Source organism: Saccostrea cucullata, unplaced genomic scaffold (assembly GCF_032062105.1).
Source record: "Saccostrea cucullata isolate Sc308-1 unplaced genomic scaffold, CSIRO_AGI_Scuc_v1 ctg634, whole genome shotgun sequence".
Lineage (NCBI taxonomy): Eukaryota > Metazoa > Mollusca > Bivalvia > Ostreida > Ostreidae > Saccostrea > Saccostrea cuccullata.
This window is the reverse complement of record NW_026932503.1, coordinates 415022-427226: the sequence shown is the minus strand read 5'-3', so window position 1 is coordinate 427226 and position 12205 is coordinate 415022. Positions and strand designations below refer to the sequence as shown.

At 33.5% G+C, this 12205-nt stretch overlaps 3 protein-coding genes across 10 annotated transcripts in view; 2 read left to right on the top strand and 1 right to left on the bottom strand.

The window, feature by feature from the left end:
* LOC134235306 (ATP-dependent RNA helicase Ddx1-like) overlaps positions 1-12205 on the bottom strand; it is a 135763-nt gene that overhangs the window by 99154 nt on the left and 24404 nt on the right. For both annotated transcript variants that reach the window (XM_062717435.1, XM_062717436.1), the window contains 3 exons: positions 3553-3605; positions 2809-2869; positions 872-970 (listed from right to left, as the gene is read on the bottom strand). In XM_062717435.1, coding sequence (XP_062573419.1) covers positions 872-970; positions 2809-2869; positions 3553-3605 — 213 coding nt within the window. The remainder of the gene's footprint in view (positions 1-871; positions 971-2808; positions 2870-3552; positions 3606-12205) is intronic.
* LOC134235311 (uncharacterized) lies at positions 4331-9588 on the top strand. 7 transcript variants are annotated; one of them, XR_009985377.1, is made up of 4 exons: positions 7562-7814; positions 7939-8020; positions 8628-8699; positions 9158-9531. XR_009985377.1 is itself a non-coding variant. In XM_062717444.1 (3 exons), the coding sequence occupies exons 1-3, from the start codon at positions 4375-4377 to the stop codon at positions 9407-9409; spliced, it is 396 nt and encodes a 131-aa protein (XP_062573428.1). In that variant the 5' UTR covers positions 4331-4374; the 3' UTR covers positions 9410-9588. The 7 variants fall into 7 exon arrangements, 3 of the variants coding, with proteins under 3 accessions (XP_062573428.1, XP_062573427.1, XP_062573429.1); XR_009985379.1 differs by having other exon boundaries at positions 7563-7669; XR_009985378.1 differs by having other exon boundaries at positions 7566-7665; positions 9158-9530.
* Positions 4752-7343, top strand: LOC134235307 (zinc finger protein 862-like). Its single transcript, XM_062717437.1, has 4 exons — positions 4752-6140; positions 6259-6470; positions 6674-6800; positions 6913-7343. The coding sequence occupies exons 1-4, from the start codon at positions 4752-4754 to the stop codon at positions 7300-7302; spliced, it is 2118 nt and encodes a 705-aa protein (XP_062573421.1). The 3' UTR covers positions 7303-7343.

Genomic DNA, 12205 nt, shown 5'->3' with positions numbered 1-12205 from the left:
ACCTACTTTTGAGTTAACATGATGTGAAGTCCTGAGATGCATCATCTTACAAGATTTGATGATCCTAGTCCTAATAGTAAGCAAAATATAAACGTTTTTATTATTTGTAAATTTAGGTCAACTTTGAAGTGACCTTGAGACCACGCCCTTTGCCCGAGGGTCATGCTTTGAACAATTTTTAATCTTCAACATATCCTGATCCTTGTATGTAAGTTTGGTGAAAATCTGCCAGGTGGTTCTGGAGAAGAAGATTTTTTAGCAACCGGTACTTTTGGTTTTGTTTTCCTGATTATCTTCCCTTGTTTAAGGGTCCCAACCCTTATTTTAGTACAAAGGGTAGCCCTTGGGCCAAGGATACCCTGTGACAAATTTGACACTGATTGGCCAAGGGGTTCTTGAGTTATGGCCCATATTCTAAAAAGTTAATGCACACCGCACAAATGGCCATAGCATTAGCTCTTTGAGCCAGCTAAAAATGAAATGTATTGTGATACAACCAAAATAGCTGAAACCAATAAAGGTGGACCTTAAGGGAAACTATTATCATTTCAAATTTTTTCTTTACTTCTAATCTAAATTTGTTTTTATGAGCACTTATCTAATCTCGGAAAAGAATTTCTCTACTTTTTATTTGATTCAACATGAAACTGAGTACGCAAAAAAATTTTCAATAAGCACTAAATGATTTGAAGCATGCAATCATCAATATATCAGCTAATGCATATTTATAGTTAAATCATGAACTTTATGACCCACTTTTAATGACTGTTGCATGCAAAAACTTTTCTTGACTACATGCTTATATTCATTTGCAATTTATTATCAGGGATATTTTCTCTGTTTTAAGAAAATTATCAGAGGAATGACTTACTGCCTCATCGAGAACAAAGAACCTGCACTGATGTAGGGCCAATTTGCCCGTAGATATTAAGTCCTCCAAACGACCTGGGGTCCCCACCACAATGTCCACCTGTAATTAATTAAGTAAAACACCTAAAACAATATATCACATATAGGTGCAATGGTTAAATGGAAAAAATGTAGGTTTTTGTTCGAGTGAGAATTAAACTTATAGATCATTTCCTCTTACCCTCTTTCACTTTTGATGGAAACATGATGTGCACTGTTTGAAAAATTTACACATTTATACAAAAAGGATAGTCAGGCAGGTGACAAAATAAACACCTTTGATTACATGGGAAAATTTTTAGCTGATGCTATTTAATTGTTGGCATTATTTTACTACCTATACTAATGGCAGACCATATTCTATGGGAACTTAGAAACAAAACTTAGAAACTTCAGAATCTGTTTTGATATTATGCAACATCAACGTCAAGATATGATGTACGTGATTCCTAATGAAATTGTACTCTACAGAAAAACAAATGTCCTATCCTATGCATAAACATCCAGGGAAAAAAGATTACCGGTAATAAAGGGTTTCTTAAATCACCTTGCAACACCTTACAATTGCATGTGATTTTGAAAAAAAGAAAACAAATAAATTATACGTTATGAAAGCGAAGTTCATCGTTCATGATAGCACGTAAAGCCAGGGAACTGAAATATATGGCCCCAATTGAATGCAACAAATTGTTTTTGTAATTCTATCTTCCTGCGGAATATGACTTGAATAATCACCTTCCTTTCGAAATAAGCTAATCATTTCCTTTCCTAGCATTCTTCTTTTTCCCCCCCCAATATTTTCCCGTCAATTCAGATAAATATCTTTGGGGGACAGGCAAAAATTGCTTACAGAATATTAAGAATATGGGGCTATAGACATGTTGCTGCAATAATCACTGATGCAGCCATAAGACAAACACAACATTCTCTGTCATAAAGCTGTCAAGTATTTCCCATCGCACCCGACAATTTCTAAATCACACCGCTCTGATCAAAGACTACATAATTTTTCGCTCGATCAATTTTCATTGTATCTTAGGCCTTTCATGACCAAAGAGTGAAAATGGACCATAATGTTTATATCAAAACAATAATGGAAGAATGAGTCGAAATCAATAACAATCAACATTTATATGGAAATGTCGCGACCATAAACAACATCAAAATATGAGTTTACATAACCAACGTTTGAGAAATCTCCATAGCTTGACTATGGCAATGAGATATTTATGTAAATCTGACATTAGGATAGGATTTTTTGACACATTTAATTAAACACAAGATAAATAAGAACAGGCAAATGAAACATTAATCTTTTAAATGCTTAGAGTAAATCAGTCCATAAATTGTCGAGTTTTTGACATTAGGTGAGATAAGGTTAGTGGTTAATATATGTACAAAATAAATAAAACAAAATTAATTAAAAAATAGAGCATTTACATGATATCAAATATCTGTGAGGTATTTGTCAAGGTGGAAGATAGGTAGTAGATAAATATTTCATGAATAAACCTATAGTATATTGTTTTGCTGGAAATCCTCTTATTCTCAATTAAATGATTTTTTTTTCTGCATGTTTTACATCTCAGACTAGTTCAGAAAATATTTTCATTTCATAGCTAAACTGAGCAAGATGATATATCCACTGAAATCTGCATGTCCATTGCTACATAAAATACATAATATTTTCAGTAAGAGATATCAAATCCTAGAAATCAGATACATATACTGCATTATCTCAAGATTTTCTTTTTACAGTGTCAGTTCCTGGACATCAGATGTCATATCTTCAAATCCAAAATGAATATCAAAGTCAAAGGAAGCAAGTCAAATATCAAATACTCCATCCTTTTTTTCCATGTCAGATATCAAGAATTTGATATCAGATATCAAACTTACCCCCTTTTCTAGTGTGTCCACTTGATCTCTCACATTGACACCACCAATAATAAGCAGTTCTCTGAAAAAAAAGATAAATCTTTAAGCAATTCTTTTGCCAAATTTCCCATATCATTATGTTTCATTCTGGGACCATATTTGGTCGTTTCAGAGTATTGCTCTTTGAGTATAATGATGCTGATGATTTTTTACTAAGGACTAGAGGTGTATCATGATCTGAACTCAAGGTTCCTAAGAAGTCAAGGTTTCTGGGCATTGGGTCTAGCCAATATTTGAGACCCTTAATTGATATTTGTTTAAGGTTATGTTTATATTAACTGAAGTCAGAGACGTGCCATGACCTAGAACCAAGATCAGTGTTTATTATTCAAAGTTACTGGGTAAAATTGTGTATATGCGATAATTTTTCCTGGAATAGATTCAATTTGTCTGAGCAAGATATTACTGATGAGCTTAGAGTGTGCCATCATTATATCTCAAAGCTCAAGGTCATGCTGTAAAGGTCATTTAGTCATGGCAAAAGATATATATTCTGAATAATCTAGACACAGAAATGCTTAACTGAGATGGATGTTACCAAACCCAAAAGGCCCAGAATGCCCTTCTTAAGAGAAAATTTTAGTGACAAAATATCACTTCAATGTACATAAGCAAGACTCTACTAAAGAGCATGATTGGATAAAATATGTTTACAGTAGTACTCACATGGTTTGCTATTTGAATTTTATAGTATATATGTATTACCTGATTGTGGGATTGCTGAGATGAATCTTGAACTTTTGGATCTGGTTGAATGTCTACAAAATGAATTGAGAGTTCTGATAAAAAGTTCTAACAAGAGGCCCATGGGCCTTATAAGGCAATTTAGCCACATATGATCCACATATGCATTGCCTTTCATATGAAGATCATATGTGGATCATATGAGAATCATATGTATATACAATCATATGAGAATCATATGTGGCCAATCATATGAGAATCATATGATCATACATATGTGAATCATATGAAGTAATATACATATGATTCTCATATGAAAGATCCTGCATATGAGAATCATATGAATATTCTGACAATAATCATATGAGAATCATATGAAACTGAACATATGAGAATCATATGAAACAATGTTCACTAATTTGTCATTGTTATACTCAGGTAAAATTCATAAGAATGTTTTGACTGTGATCGTATGAGAATCATATGAAACGGTGATCATATGAGAATCATATGAAACAGTGTTCACTTATCTTTCCTTGTTATACTGAAGTAAAATTGCAATTTCAATTATATATATATATCAAAAGATGAATTTAAATGTACATTAATTCAAAAGAATTTGTTAATAATTATATGTAAATTTCTACTCTGTTTACCCCCCCCCCCACCCCCTTTCCTTCTAAAAAAAAACTTTCACAATTTTTTTTCTGTTATAATGCATTTCCCAGACAAAATAGATAAAGAATAAATAAATTTGCTTTTCATTTTAAATCTTTTGGGCTTGGCTAAGTAAAATTAAAATAATTCCGTATTTTTCTCCGGGCCGGTTTTGTCTTTTATCGGATGAAAATATACGTCAATTTTGACGTCACTGCTGCAGCAGACGTGTTGGGTGTTTGGAAAAGGCAAGTGATCTCCTAACAATAATATTTTAAAGACTTTTGATTCATATTGTTTAAATACAATTTCATTATTGCAGGGCCTGGGAAGGGGCTGCGCCACGCGCCATATGCGCATACTGCCGAAAAATGGCGCATTGTAATGATGGTGCGCTGCGCCATGCGGCGCATCCCCAAAAATAATGTAAAATGCGCACACGCATTATTTCTACCACGTGATTTTATCGAGATCGACGTTATCGGTAATCTTCATCAAAGTTAGATGGAATTGTCCGATGAGTACGGAATGATAGAATCGGAACGCCATTTTTAAATACTGACATGCCGCCGGCAAAGAAAATGAAGTTTTCACTTCCACGTGGTCAAAAGACACTAACCTCCATGCAGTTTCCAACCGGCTTAAGTTCAGAAATAGAATCGAGTCCAGAGGAAGGAGATACAGCAAATGTAAGAAATGCTGATGCAGAAATGAACAATGACGAGACCAGTAAAAGTGCTGAAAAAAGAAAATTTCAGTCATCGTGGCTTAAATTGTGGCCCTGGATGATTTACGAATCGGAAAAAATGTTTTGCACTATATGTAAAGAAAGGGGTAAAGACAATATATTTACGCAGGGTTGTGGTACATTTAAAACTTCGTCATTAAATAGACATGAAAATTCTCAAGATCACAGGGATAGTATACAAGCACAGTCACTTAGTAAAGAGATGAACGTAGCTGTAGCTAAAATGATGACAGACCACGATTCAGCTTTAATAAAGGCTATAAAGACTGTACATTGGCTTGCCATTGAGAATTTACCACTGTCAAAATTCGAAAGTATGATGGATTTTCTTAAAGATGTAGGCACACCAAATCTGAATTTTTTACAAGTTGGAAATCGAATTGATTATCAGTCGTACTATTCAGCTAATGAATTTCTACATGCAATTAGTGATGTGATAGAAGAGAAAACAACTGAAAACCTACAGAAGTCACCATTTGTAACAATATATGCAGATGAAAGTACAGACATTTGTAACAAGAAAAGAATGACAATGACAGCTAGGATAATTAACCCAGAAAATTCTAGAGCACAAACTGTATTTCTGAGAGACATTGAGTATGAGAATGGGACAGGGGAGGGATTGACTTCAGAGATAATCAAGGAGTTGAATTTACGACACATATCGATATCAAAGGTCCTTGGTTTCGGATCAGATGGTGCATCAGTCATGACGGGGTTAGATAAAGGTGTAAGTGGAAGACTGAAAGAATTGAATCCTCACATTTTAAACATTCATTGCATGGCACATAGATTAGCACTTTGCACTGCACAAGCAGCAGAAGGAATCCCTGCTCTGAAAAGATACCAAGAGTTTATGACAAAATTATTCTATTATTTTAAAGTCTCAGCAGATAGGGAGAAGGAAGTTCACAAAGTTCAAGCTCTTTTGGATCATCCCATGCTGAAGTATAAAGAAATTCATGCTGTGCGCTGGCTCTCATTCTACGATGGATTAGAAACCATTTACAAAACTCTTGATCCTCTTTTAACTTACTTGCACAACCGAGAAGCCAAGAAAGACCCTAAAGCCAAAGGACTCCTAAAGCAAATGGCCACAACGCAATTCATCTATATCACCTATCTAATGATGGATGTTCTTCCAATTGTAATGAGATTGTGTCTAACCTTTCAAAAGGATGACTTAGATATTGCTCGTGCTAAGGTACATAATAAAATATTGTGCATTTTAATTTACAATACATATTACAAAAAAGCACAAATTGTAATTCTGTATAATTTTATTTATAAATCCACTTTTTTACAAGACGTTTTAAAATTAGATTTCAGTTGACTCCTGTCTGAGTGAGCTGGAGGCTTTCAAAGAAGGAAAAACTTTCCACACTACATTTGTTGAGCAGTTTGCTTCAGATATTACAGAAGTTGATGACCATCCTGAATTCAAAGGACACAGAATTCACAAAGTTCCTGGTGCGAATTTCCAGTCACTTAAGAGCCAATTTATAAATAGTTTGGTCTCAAATATTAGGAAAAGGTAATTTATTTGGTTATTCCACTCCAGTCATAGACAATTACATACTGGTACACACTACTGTAATAGAAATATTTTTTTCTTCATTCTGTACATCAACAATAGACTAGACAGATAAGTTAGTTTTAAGAGAACCTACATTAATTGATTAATGTTATTGTTATTAAACAATACAAATTATTTGAAAAAAATATCTTTGACTTCAGATTTCCACAGAAGTCCCTGATGGATGCCTTCTATGTCCTGTCCATGCGAGCCATTAATTTCAGTGATGTGGAGACATATGGTATTGAAGAAATAAATGAACTTCTTGACTACTACGGAACTTCAAAAGTAACTATTTCATTCTTCAAAATAATTTTATTTGTCAATAAAAAGATAATTTCAAATCAGTGGAAAAAAAAATATGTTCATATAAATATACTTACCTCTATTTAAATTGCAGTGTCACAAATCTGCCATCTCACAGCCGGTATTATGTGCAGAAAAAGTTAGAAATCAGTGGATGTTGGCCAAGCAGATTGTCAAGTCTGCAAGATACCCAACAGACCAGATGCAAGAATTATGGGAACTACTCACAAAACACCATAAAGAAGAATTGAATGAACTGATCAAGCTAGCACAGATTGCACTCACTTTACCCCTGCACACTGCAAGTTGTGAACGAGTGTTCTCCCAGCAAAACATTATTCTTACCAAGCAGAGAAATTCCTTGGCACCCAAAATTTCCGACCGACTCCTAAGAGTTCGATTAAACAAGCAAGAAACTATCAATTATGAAGATGTTTTGAAAAGATGGAATTCTTTAAAAAAGCGTATCATCTCTGCTCAGTAGTATCATATTGTTATGATATGTCAATAAAGCAATCCAATAATTTTTTTGTTTTATTTTATTTGCATTAATTTTATTCTCTGAGAAACAGAGATGTGCATAATCATAGCATTAACAGAATAAGTTCATAATATGACAATTTTTGAAAATGGCCCATTGTATTCTCATTCGGCCCCATAACTTTTAAAATGGCCCCATCATTTTAAGAAGAGGGGGGCCATTGGCCCTATCACTTACTTGTCCTTCCCAGGCACTGATTATTGTTACAGGTGCGTATGAACTCTCTATCGATATATACTCTTATCACTTGCATCATGCATGTAATTGTTAAATCAATGCATTTCGTAAACCTAACGTTCGTGATCTGTAAGTAAGTTTGGATAAAATTTGTTTCTGAATGAATGTAAACATTACATGTTAGGCTAAAGGCATTACTACTTTTTAAAACTTGAATTTGTTTTCGTTTTGTTACGTACTGATATGAAAGTGAAAGTAGAAACCTTGTATGTCGTTATGTATGTTGAGATCGTTATCAAGTCTGGATTCCTTCTTAAACTTAATGATAAATGTTTGTTATTATGGCCTATAGATGCATTCGGCAACTTGAGTTCAGTGTCACAGTGCTGTTTTTTTTTTCAGTCCAAAGAGCCCGAAGCTGATAAGACTGGCGATTGATCCTGAAGCTGATTTGACAGACGATTGCATCATCACAATATTGAAGGTAAAAATAAATACTTGAAATAAAAAATCAAAGTATCTGTAATGTCTCTTTATGACAAAATATTTCTTGATAATTTCTTTTTGTTCTTTTATAATTCTACATTGTTTGCATGGCTTCATCAAAAATAAATTCAACTCAACTCAATACTCTAGAAATTTTATTCTACATTATAATTTTAATCCAGTGCACTTTAAATATGCAAAGTATGAATAGATTTTGCTGGCTGTAAAGGCTATGAAACTATATAGTATACAATAAATTTGTGGGGAAAGGGGGGATAAATTGGATTTTTGAATTTCAACTAAAAATTTATAACAGTGACATCCAACTTTAAAGGTATGAATACATGTGCATGTGTGTTGAAAGAACATCAGCTAGCTAATCCATTGAATATTTACATCTATGTATTCATTTACTGACAATTATTTTTTCCCCCCAACACTAGTGAATGGTGTGCGTGCCTATAGTTTCGGGCTAAATGTTAGATATATTTAAGACTATAGAGAACCTACAAACTTGTACTCTCTCATTTTGATAGTTTAAGTTTTAATTAAATGTATTCTTAGAAAATATCTACTGTGTGAGACTGTTAGTATTTGTCTTACAGGTTCAATATACAGTCAGCCTCTCGTAAGATAAAGAACAAATCCCAAGATCCAAGGCTTGCTTCAAAGTTAAGGTAACTATACACACTGTTAAATAAACTTTGTTATAGTCTTCCCAAAAGTTTGGGATATCTTGGAATCACAATGTCTGTTTTTCTGCCTGTCTACTTGTCTGTAGTATTTTTTGTCTAAAAATAATATACATGTATCTGTATCAGAATCTTCTTAATTTTTTGACAATCTGAATTAATATATACTGTTTGAACATTCCAAATTTAATTGCCAAAATAACAAAAAAATGCTTTTTATGATTTTATTATGAAGCATATCTTTCAATAGTGTAATTGTTTTGCAAATTACATCATAGGATTCCTCAAAACACCTAGTATAACATATATAACATTAGTTTTATCTTGTATCATATCTGTGTCAGTGAATTGGGCATACATTTGTTTGCTGATTATATCTAAGTAACTTTTATAACTCATAGAATTTAAGAATTCTTTTATTTTTACTTTTGAAATTTTTGTAGAGACCATTCTGTGCCACAAAGAAATTGTTCAGGAAAAGGAGAAGTGGTGGATATTCATTTTTGGTACGGTACAGTTCAAAGAGATTTTCAAAATGGTCATGGAAGATCAAAGGGAGGACAACTGAAAAAACTGAAAGATACAGAAGGAAAAAGAGCAAGGAAATATATGGAATAATTATGAAATGGGGAGGATGTACACAATCTTGTCTAAATTTGTCCTGTGAAGATTTCCCATATTGTATGCTGGAATAATCCATAACTTGATTTTTCATAAATTTACAATAGAGAATACATGACAAATGTTATTGCTGATATTTCAATGTTGCTTTGGACACTTTCATGTCATATGGTATTTTTATAGATTACCTAATTATGTTATTCATTTGTACATGTACAGTATACATGTTTAACTACTAAATCATTTTGCTGAAATCTTATAATTTGTACTCATGTTAGAATATGTTTAATACATGTATTGACATATGCTACTGACTTGTTTGTATATTTTCTTGTTTAGAATGTACACTGTGAAAAATAAGTTATTTCTCTTGATGAAAATAATTTTATCCAAAAAGTTGTGTAAGCATTTTAAGATATTTTAAAATATTTAACCAATGAAGATTGATCAATTTTCATCTAAAGCAGAAATATCTGATTTTTAAATGTGTACAAGAATGTTAAAAATATTGAAAAAGAACACACAAGTGTTTCATATGATTTACATATGATGTACTTTTCATATGATTCTCATATGTAAATGGCTTGAAACACACATAAGTGTTTCATATGATTTACATATGATGCCATTTTCATATGATTCTCATATGTAAATGGCTTGAAACACACTGAAATCATTCATATGAAAATCATATGTAGTTATTTTCATATAATTCACATATGTGGATCATATGTAATTCATATGATTTGCTTCATATGATTCACATATGATGCCCTTTTTCTATGATTCTCATATGAAACCAATCATATGAGAATCATATGATACTCATATGAGAATCATATGTGGCTAAGTTGCCTGTGTATAGGTCACCTGAGTATCAAGCAACAACTTTCCAACAACTGAAATTGATTCATGTTTTAAACCGGAGGCCATGAAATTCACAATTTTGAAAGAGGCACCATTGCTTATCATAATCATACACTCAGCATGCTTACTTTGGTTACTTAATACCCAGAGGTATCTCAGAGTAACAAAGAGAAAACGCATTTTCCACTTTATCAGTTGTGCACCCCATCCCACAGGAACCACTGACCTTGGGGCCAAATCTTTCAAAATTTTGGAAATTTTATAAATTTTATTTCATCATATTGTTAATTAATACCAAAGTGCTGATTTCAAAGCATTAAATTATTTTCAGACTATGTATCCCCCCCCCCCCCCAAGTACCTCTGTCCCTGGGGCCAGGAAATTAACCATTTTTGGAAGAAGCAGCTTTCTTCGTCATAAATATATACTAAGATCATTGGCATAATACCCAGGAACCAAGTAAAAGATTTTGAAAGGATTCATGCATTTTCAATATATAAATATTAGAGCCCCACCCTAACACAAGAAGCCCTGACCCAGGGGCCCTGAAATTCACAAATCTCAATGAGGCATCCTTCCTCCTCATAACTATGTACATAGTACATTGGTTTAATACCCAGGTGCAGAAAAGAAGATTTTTAAAGAATTTATGCATTTTCACCATATAATCAATAGAGCCCCACCCTAACACCAGAACCCCCAACCCAGGGGCCGTGAAATTCAGAATTTTGGAATAGGCAGCCTTATTTAACAAAACTATGTACTTGGTTAGTTTATTGAATACTCAGGAGCAGAGAAGAAGATTTTCAAAGAAATAATTCATTTTTTACTATATAATCTATATAGCCCCGCCTAGCACTAGAACCCCTGACCCTAGGGCCATGAAATTCATAATTTTGAAAGAGGCAGCCTAATTCAACATAGCTATGCACTTGGTTAGTTTATTTAATGACCATGAACAGAGAAGAAAAATTTCAAAGAATTTATGCATTTTCACTATATACATGTAATCTATTTAACCCCCCCCCCCCCCCAGCACTAGAACCCATGACCCTGGGGCCATCAGATTCACAATTTTAGAAAAGACAGCCTTATTCAACATAATTATGCACTTGATTAGTTTATTTAATGCCCATAAACAGAAAAGTAGAGTTTCAAAGAATTTATGCATTTTCACTATATAATCTATATAGCCCCGCCCTAGCACCTAAAAACCCCTGACCTCAGGGCCATGAATTTCACAATTTTGGAAGAGGCAGTCTTATTCAACATAACTATGTACTTATTTAGTTTATTTAATGCTTAGGAGTAGAGAAGAAGATTTTCAAAGGAATAATGCATTTTCAGTATATAATCTATTTAGCCCCGCCCTAGCACTAGAACCCCTGACCCCAGGGCCATGAATTTCACAATTTTGGTAGAGGACTCAATGCTGATTACAATCATGCCAACAGTTTGACTGCTTGATGTCCAGGAGTAAAGAAGAAGATTTTTAAAGATTGCACTAATTTTAGTGATTTTGGCCCCACCCCTCAGGCCCTAGGGGGGCAGGGATTATGAAATTCACAATTTTTGTTCCCCTTCACCCATAGATGCTATATGCCAAATTTGGTTGAAATTGGTTCAGTGGTTTCAGAGAAGAAGCTGAAAATGCTCAAATGTTAACGCACGACGGACGATGCACACCCGCACGACGCACGACGACGGACGAAAACAGATAGCAATAGGTCACCTGAGTTTACTCAGGTGACCTAAAAAAACTTCCAGTGTAGGTTTTCTATACAATGTATGGATTAAGCATACTTCCCCCCAAAAAATTTAATATGTTGATAAAATTTATTTTTTTCAGCTGAATAAGTAATGTGCCTCTACTGCAAATTCATAAATTCAATTTGATTTTTTTTTAAATCAAATTTTGACATTGCATAGCCATTAAAAAGACACAAAAGACTGATAACCCTTTGCAACGTTTCAGACTTGTTTCCACTACATTTCATATTAAT